The 9,090-nt window shown below is 41.3% G+C and overlaps 1 protein-coding gene and 1 non-coding gene across 2 annotated transcripts; both read right to left on the bottom strand.

Moving 5' to 3' along the window:
* Positions 1–2,795: 2,795 nt before the first annotated feature.
* Positions 2,796–2,924, bottom strand: LOC122559288. The gene has a single exon (XR_006314388.1). It is a non-coding gene; the product is annotated as a small nucleolar RNA SNORA71 (small nucleolar RNA).
* Positions 2,925–4,599: 1,675 nt separating this feature from the next.
* rpl29 (ribosomal protein L29) lies at positions 4,600–5,359 on the bottom strand. The gene is made up of 3 exons (XM_043707917.1): positions 5,271–5,359; positions 4,794–4,844; positions 4,600–4,709 (listed from the first exon to the last, which is right to left on the bottom strand). Exons 2-3 carry the CDS (start codon positions 4,828–4,830, stop codon positions 4,615–4,617), a joined length of 132 nt encoding a protein of 43 aa, XP_043563852.1. The 5' UTR covers positions 4,831–4,844; positions 5,271–5,359; the 3' UTR covers positions 4,600–4,614.
* Positions 5,360–9,090: the final 3,731 nt, after the last annotated feature.

The raw sequence follows: 9,090 nt of genomic DNA, 5'->3' as shown, positions 1-9,090 counted from the left end.
ATTAGTGATAGTCAGCATGCCTTTGAGGGGGGCACATCATGTCTCTCAAAACTTACTGAATTCTTAGAGGATGTGACAAAACACATTGATGAACGTGGTTGTGGCATACATGGATTTTAGCAAGATGCTTGATAAGGTTCCCCAATGTCGGCTCATTCAGAAAGTAAGGTGGCATGGGATACAAGAAAACCTGTCATTCTGGATACAGAGTTGGCTGGCCCATAGAAGGCAGAGGTTGCTGGTAGATGGAAAGTATTCAGCCTGGAGCTCGGTGACCAGTGGTGTTCTGAAGAGATTGGTTCTAGGACCTCTGCTCTTTGCGATTTTTATAAATGACTTGGCTGAGGAAGTGGAAGGGTGGGTTAGTAAGTTTGCAGATGACATGAGGGTTGGTAGAGTTGTGAATAGGTTGCTATGAGACATTGACAGGATGTTGATTTAGGCTGGTAAGTCACAGCTCAGCCTGGAAAAGTGTGAAGTCATTCACTTTGGAAGATCGAAATTGAATGCAGAATACAGTGTTAATGGCAGGATTCTTGGCAGTGTGGAGGAACAGAAGAATCTTGGGGTTGATGTCCATAGATCCCTCAAAGTTGCCACCCAGGTTGATAGGGTTGTTAAGAAGGTGTATGGTGTGTTGGCTTTCATTAGCAGGGAGATTGAGTTTAAGAGCCACAAGGTTATGCTGCAGTTCTCTAGAGCCCTGGTTAGACCACACTTGGAATATTGTGTACAGTTCTAGTTGCCTCATTATAGGAAAGATGTGGAAGCTTTAGAGAGGATGCTAAGGAACTTTACCAGGATGCTACTGGATTGGATGGCATTTCGTATGAAGAAAGGTTAACAGGGCTAAGGCATTTCTCATGGGAGTGAAAAAGGATGAGAGGGGACTTGATAGAGGTGTACAAGATGTTGAGAGGCATAGATAGAGTGGACAGCCAGAGACTTTTTTCCATGGCTGAAATGGCTATCATGAGGGTGTATAACTATAAGGTAATTGGAGGAAGGTTTTGGGGAGATGTCAGAGGTGGGTACTGCAGTGGATGTGTGAAAAGCACTGCCAGCAGTGCTAGTAGAGTCAGGATACATCAGGGATATTTAAGGGATTCTTAGAGAGGCACATGGAAGTTAGTACAACGAAGAGTAAGTAGGCTAATCTGATCTTAGAGTATAAGGCTGACACAAGATCGAGGGCTGAAGAGCTTATACTGTGCTGTACTGTTCTTATTTTCTAAAGTGGTTCCCATGAAGTCCATTATAAATCGCATTTAGTATCCTTTCCCCACTCATAGATGACACTTTATTTCTGAAAATAAATGGAAGGCAAGGACTGATTAGGGACAGTTAACATGGCTTTGTGCATGGGAAATCATGTCTCACAAACTTGATTTTGAAGAAGTAACAAAGAAGATTGATGAGGGCAGAGCAGTAGATGTGATCTATATGGACTTCAGTAAGACGTTCAACAAGGCCCCCCATGGGAGACTGGTGAGCAAGGTTAGATCTCACGGAATACAGAGAGAACTAGCCATTTGGATACAGAACTGGCTCAAAGGTAGAAGACAGAGGGTGGTGGTGGAGGGTTGATTTTCATACAGAGGCCTATGACCAGTGGAGTGCCACAAGGATCGGTGCTGGGCTCACTACTTTTCCCCATTTATGCAAATGATTTGGATGTGAGCATGAAAGGCATGGTTAGTAAGTTTGCTGATGACACCAAAGTTGGAGGTGTTGTTGACAGTGAAGAAGGTCACCTTAGATTACAACAGGATCTTGATCAGATGGGCCAATGGGCAGAAAAGTGGCAGATGGAGTTTAATCCAGATAAATGCGATGCGCTGCATTTTGGGAAAGCAAATCTTAGCAGGACTCATACACTTAATGGTAAGGTCCTAGGGAGTGTTGCTGAACAAAGAGACCTTGGAATGCAGGTTCATAGCTCCTTGAAAGTGGAGTCACAGATAGATAGGATAGTGAAGAGGGCGTTTCGTATGCTTTCCTTTATTGGTCAGAGTACTGAGCACAGGAGTTGGGAGGTCACGTCACAGGACATTGGTTAGGCCAATATTGTGTGCAATTCTGGTCTCCTTCCTATCGGAAAGATATTGTGAAACTTGAAAGGGTTCCGAAAAGATTTACAAGGATGTTGCCAGGGTTGGAGGATTTGAGCTATCGGGAAAGGTTGAATAGGCTACAGCTGTTTTCCCTGGAGCGTCAGAAGCTGATGGATGACTTTATAGAGGTTTATAAAATCATGAGGGGCATGGATATGATAAATAGATAAAGTATTTTCCCTGGAGTGGGGGAGTCCAGAACCAGAGGGCACAGGTTTAGGGTGAGAAGGGAAAGATATAAAAGAGACCTAAGAGGCAACTTTTTCACTCAGAGGGTGGTACGTGTATGGAATGAGTTGCCAGAGGAAGTCGTGGAGGCTAGTACAACTGCAACGTATACATCACACAGAGTTTCAACATACAAATTGGACTTAGGTAAAGTGTTTAAGAGGGAAATCATACCAGACATCTTGGAGCTGCACAAGAGAGCTAGATATCCCAGTACACCATTGTAAAATATCGGAGCTAGTCTGCATGTATAACTACATATAAACAGCACGTAACTAGTAAAACAAATGCAATTTTGGAATGATATATATAACAGTAATCCCAAACTCATTTTATAAACTCAGTATCCTAAAGTCAAATGGAACAGAGGGACATCAGCAGTACTGTTCCAGAAAACAGAATCTCAGAATATAACGGTAAAAGAGAACTAATAAAAAGCTTAAAAGTTAACAATGTCCAAACGCTATGAGGTTTAATGGAAATCGATGCTCCAATAAACACGGGGAAGTCTTTTGATTTAATCTTCCTGCAGTATCAATGATCTGGCAATGGTTAATACCACAATCACTTTCGAATGCAGGTGAATAAATTAAATCCTTATAATTATTGGAACCCTTGAAACGCACCTAGGACTGGAAAGTACAGAATGGGTATAAGCAGCATGGTCAGCAACATAACACTACAGATGTGCACTTGGGATACAGTGCTTGTTAGCAGCACCATTTCTGAAGTGAAACATTAAAGGAAGACCCTACCTGCCAGATTACGTAAATAGTAAAAATTCTATTGCACTGCAAAAATAGCAAGGACTTTTCTAGTGTCTAAGTCCATGCTCCTGTCCATCAACCTTAAAGGATCATTTGACACAGTGAGAAAACCAACTATTATATTCATTAACCAATAGCTGAATAACCAATAACCGAACTTCAAAAAACAATTAGTTGATCACAAGGTATGTTATGATCTGAAAGTAAATTTACGTTACGATGAATTAGAAAGATATTTCATTTGCATACATTTATATAACGTAAGGATGTCCCGAAGTATTTAACAACTGAATACATTCGAAGTGCAGTTACCAACACTATTTGGGAAAAACCACAGCTAAATGCACAGCAAATTCCCACAACGTTATTGTGATAATGGCCAGATGTGGTACAAGAACAAAATTTGACCAGGCAACCTGAGGTAACTCCACAGCTCCTTAATAAGTTAAAACTCCCAACACGAGGTTATAGTCCAACAGGTTTAATTGGAAGCACGAGCGTTCAGAGCACTGCTCCTTCATAACCAAGAGTTTGAGAGTTATAGGGTAGCCAGGAAGGACCTGAAGAGAGAGCTAAAAGCAGCAAGGAGGGGACATGAAAGGTCCTTAGTAGATAGGATTACTGCGCTGTATTCTTCTATGTTCTATGTTCTATAAAGTACTCCACAACCACCTGATGAAGAAGCAGTGCTCCGAAAACTAGTGCTTCCAATTAAACCTGTTGGACTATAACCTCGTGTTGTGTGATTTTTAACTTTATCCACCCCAGTCCAACACCAGCATCTCCATATCAAGCTCTTTAATAAGATTGTGCCATGGAGTCTTCTGGTCAACTGGAGGCAGAGGGAATGTAACTTTAACATCTCATTTGAAAAGACAACATCTTCAAAACTGCGGCACTCTTGGTGCTGGATTATCAGCCAAAACATTCTGTTCTCAAGCCTCTGGAGTGGGAGCTGATTTCAACACCTTCCAGGCCAGAGGCAACACTGCTACTAAAGGTGCAAGAACTGACAAAGACAGGTTTCAAATTTAACAAATCATACTACCCTTTATCTACAAGATGTCATTTGTGAGCAGCATGTGATTGGTCAGCTTAAGTCTTCAAAAGTGTTGCTAGCTCCACAGCACATTCAGACAGATGGGCAGATTTCTAACAGTAAAGAATCAACGACACTTTCTCTTCTAACAGAAAGAGAGGTCAGAACAATCCAAAACAAAACATTTGCACGAAAGTGCTACTGATGCTGGCAGGCAGGACTAGATTGGGTTGGGATATCTGATCGGCATGGACGGGTAGGACTGAAGGGTCTGTTTCCGTGTTGTACATCTCTATGACTGTCAGTTGAAAATTCTCATTAGGTCAGGCAGTATTACATGTACTTGTTGTAAGTGAGATTCAAATCAACTGAATAGTTTACCTGCATTCACTTGCAAATCTGAGATTCAGTTGACACATGAGGCAGTTACAGTTTTAATATATATATTGCACATCAGAATTCACAGTCAGCACCAAAAGTCAACTAACACACTTACTCCTTTCAGGGGTTCAAATCGATAAGACTTGGGCTTTTTGATCCCTGTTCTGTGCCACTTGCTGGCTGTAAGACACAAACATGTTTTTATAAGCTTGTAAATGAAAGAAAGAAATACAAACTGATTGAATAGTGGTGCCTGGGTCTTACATTGGTTATGGTTGGTGTGGTTCTTCGACTTGGCCATGACTCTTGACTGAACTGAAAGAAATGAAATGGCAAATTTACATTCACAGTGTAACCACTTCACCCATCCCTGCCCTCACAGACATTGACATTTACTCCCTTCCCCCATATCCCATTCCTGCTCTCACAGACACTACAACCACTATCTCCCCCATCCTGCCATCAGAAGTACACTGCTGGTTTGCAGCATCAATCTCTTAACACACTGGATTGAAGGCTGTATAACCTAACAGACACTAAAGGAAGTTGAGCCTTGCCCCCATCCCCCCCCCAGCACCAGGGTGACTCTCCCTAACTCGGCGATTAAACACAATCCAATGCCCCTTTCGGTGTAAATATAACTCTTTGCCCCCTCCTCTCACTGCCGCCAGCCCGAAGCGGCCGCCTCTGCACCGTACAGTGACTGCCTGAGACGGATGGCTCTGGATTCCAAATCCTTACCGTCTCAGATTCCACCAGCACCACCAACCGCCACCGGAAGAGAAAGGCCAGCCGCGAAGAACGCTGGGACTTTCCAAATCTCCTTCTTTCCCCTTCCGGAGCCGGAGCCAGAGCCGGACCCAGCGTAAAAGTTCCGCTTAACATCCTGCCCTCTCCTGTGGGTCTGATATAATCTTCCCCAACCATCCAAATCACTGTCAAAAACACAGCCATGTTTCTACACTGACGAAAAGTCTTGATTGTTTCTCCACTGATATTGAGCATTTGCAGCTTTCAAACTAATTTTTTGGAAGGATTGAGAGGTTTTATTTTAAATCAAAGTTGATTTCTGCTATTGAAGCTCAACCCTGACACTTTCTGTTCACTGACAATCACCTTGTGGGAAAGGCCTCTTCAGGTCAATTCAGGTTTGGGTTGTATTTCTTGCAGAGACTGCATCAATGTTATTGTAAACCTTTTAAAAATGTATTTAAGTCAGTGTTGAGGTTCTGGGTTCTGTGGGAGGGACCTGAAACCGAATCTTTGAATTTGCAGAATCACATATCTGTTTAGGGAGGATGTAACCAAGAAACAACAGTTTTGTTGGAAGGTCACAATTATTTCAGTGCAGAAGGAGGCTATTTGGCCCATTATGTCTATACTGGGTGCCCTGCATATCTTAACTTGATTTCAATCTCCTGCTTTTTCTCAGTAACCCTAAACATTGTTTCTGCTTAAATAATTGAATGCCTCAATTGAACCTGTGCCGAAAACGTGCTGCTGGAAAAGCGCAGCAGGCCAGGCGGCATCCAATGCTGCCTGGCCTGCTGCGCTTTTCCAGCAGCACGTTTCGGCTCTGATCTCCGGCATCTGCAGCTCTCACTTTCTCCTCAATTGAACCTGTCTCTACCACACTTACAGGTTCCGGAGCTCAACTACTCACTGTGAAAAATATTTTTATCAACTCATATTTGCTTCTTTTGCAAAAATACTCTAAATCTGTATCTTCTGGTTCTTGATCCATTTACAAGTGGGAATGATTTTTCCCTCCCCAATCTTTCCATTCTGGACCCCTCAAAATTTGGAAAACTAATATCAAATCTCCTTTGTATCAGGAAAAGCAAGGGTCCCAGTCCTGACCCCCCCAGTTGTGTCATGATGGAAACTCCCCTACAAATCTGTTTTCATTCTGAAAAAATACTTATTTACTATTAATCGATGATTCCCAATAACCAGCCAACTTTGTATTCACAGTGCTACTATCCCTTTTACACTATGACAATTCCTTTCCTGACATCTATTGAGTCATATCAAACTCCTTTTAGAAGTCATGTACACCACATCAAAAGTCTTCCCACATCAATTCTCTCAATTATCTCTTCATAAAAACTCCAACAAGGGAGTTAGACAGGAATTTCACTTAGCAAGTCCACGCTGATGCTTCCAAAACAATCTACATTTTCCATGTGAAGACTATTTCTATGCAGTACTTGTTTTGCACAGTATGATTTTTGCAGGGCCCTATGGGAATTGTGGTGTTTTTGCATTTACTACTTTTCCGCTTTTTTTTCTTATTCTTAAACTGATCAAAATGGCGCCAGAACAGGGTGTCAGCGAAAAGGCTTTTTACTGTATTTTACTGTTACTCACACTGTAAAATGCATGTGATAATAAAATCATTCATATTCATATTCTTAATGTGGAACTCAGGGAAGTATAATCAGGTAATTGTACTTAACAGCCTTTAATTGGCTCTGAAGTATTTTCATTGAGTTGACCTTATGATCATCAAATAACAAACAGCGTTGGGTGGCGTGGTCGAGACATTTAAGGTGCTAGGTTCAGGTTCCCATCTCAAAAGCAGCATAGATTCGAATTCTACCATTGTCACTTGAGCTTCCTAGTTATTAGGGCAAAGTTTGACAAGCATGAGCTGTGTTGAAGTTCAACGCAATAAAACATAATCAACTAACAAACATTTGAGTTAACAAATATCTATACATTTCTCATAGCAGCCAAAAATCTCAGACGTGGGTTATCTTACACACAATTTCCTATAAGTTTAGAGATACTTAAATTTAATAACGGTAGCAAAAGTAACCCATGTATCTTTCTGCAGGAGAGAAGAAACAGAGAGTTTACCTCCAACCAGTAATTAAGTAAAACTGTTACCCAAACGGTTTTGTACATACTAATTTATAGTAACTCTCCTTAAGAACACATTTTTTACGGATGTTTTATTTCACTTAATATTCCTGAAACAGGATTTATTATTTAAAGGGTCCTGGGACAGAACAACCACCTACATTTAGTTTGCATTTATTTGCAGAGGAAAATGCACCTACCAACTATAATAAGATAAAAATTGCTATCGGAAATAAACAACCTCACCAGAATTCTGCACTCAAAAGTAACCCAAAGGACAAGAAATGAGTGCTAATTGGGAAAGATGAGCTTCTTTTTATACGTGTTTCAGTCTCCGGTAACTGGTGTATGCTCAAGAGCATTCATTAGGTGAGCCGGAATGAAATAGATGGGTGATTTTTAAGATTGTTCTGAAGAAGAGTCATTCCAGTCTTGAAACTTTTATTTAGTTAATCTCTTCACAGATGCTACTGGATTTGTTGGGTTTTATTTTAGGCAAGTTATTTACAATGTCCTTGTTTTGTTATTGCCTTATAGGGTAATATCTGCTTTCGGCGCATTGAATTGGTTTTCATTTAGATTACTATCCTATTCAAAGCAATTCCCAGATGCATTCTCTCTGGCTTCTCTTCAGGGTTATGTTTGAATGAAGACAGGCTGTGTAGGGTGTTATCTCCAACTGGCTTATGTTTAATGATCACAGAAACAATGGGATGCAGTTCTCCAAAACAGTATTTCTTACTTTACAGACTTTTAGCAATATATATACTTTCTCATCCTGCTTTCCAGTTCTCATATCCATGATGCATGATACCAATTTCTTCTTTGATGCCCGTCCATGAGTTGCACCATGAGACAAATTTAGCACAAAGAACTTTGCCATTACTGGCTTACATTTATCAATAAGAAAGAAGTATAAGCAGTCACATGATTTAGTGATTAGTACAAGCATTATTAAATAATGCATTAGCTTACAGAGATTTTGTGTCTGTGCGTGTGTATTGACTATAGTGGTTTCCTTTGTGATGTATAGCAGCCAGGTATGTTTTTCAAGGTTCATAAACTCTGCGCTTCAGACACTATGATGACTCAGGATGATAGGAGGTTCCTGGAAGCTTTGTCCAGGAGTCAGTCACATTCCTCAGGCTAGGTACTTCTGATCTGGTCCAAAGTTAGGGGCGTAAGGATGTGACTGTGAGTGAGGCATGGGGCTCCAGAAGCTAGCATTGGAGGTGTCACAGTCCTCGCAATGGTGGTGATGGTTTGGGGTGGGTGAGGGCTTCATTTGCTTGAGAAGTTAAAGAGAAAAGACAAAGCAATAGTAATAGTAACCAGAATGTGATAATGCACTAGGGATTATGGTCCATCTAGGGAATAGTAGCAAAGGCACAAAATTGTACTCACTTTATCGGAACTAGTTTTAGAGATAAATGGTTTAGATTGAATTGCCACCACAGAGACCAAGATTTGGAAATAAATATTCCAACACTTGCAACATTTCATGAGGAAGTGAGGACTGCAGATGCTGGAGATTCAGAATCAAAAAGTCTAATGCTGGGAAAGCACAGCAGGTCAGGCAGCATCCGAGGATCAGGAAAATCCATGTTTTGGGCATAAGCCCTTCATCAGAAATGTGACGGGGGTGCGGGGGGAAGGGGACTGAGAGATAAATAGGAGGGTGGAGGTGGAGTGGGGT

This window comes from Chiloscyllium plagiosum, chromosome 18 (genome assembly GCF_004010195.1).
Source record: "Chiloscyllium plagiosum isolate BGI_BamShark_2017 chromosome 18, ASM401019v2, whole genome shotgun sequence".
Taxonomy (NCBI): Eukaryota; Metazoa; Chordata; class Chondrichthyes; order Orectolobiformes; family Hemiscylliidae; genus Chiloscyllium; species Chiloscyllium plagiosum.
Note: the sequence above shows the minus strand (reverse complement) of the source record. Positions and strands in the feature narration are given on the sequence as shown.

Excerpts from the sequence above, each read along its gene's own strand:
- rpl29 (XM_043707917.1), bottom strand. The coding sequence starts at position 4,830 with ATGGCCAAGTCGAAGAACCACACCAACCATAACCAAT. Across the intron at positions 4,710-4,793 it reads CCACACCAACCATAACCAAT|CCAGCAAGTGGCACAGAACA; the intron begins GTAAGACCCAGG and ends TGTGTCTTACAG.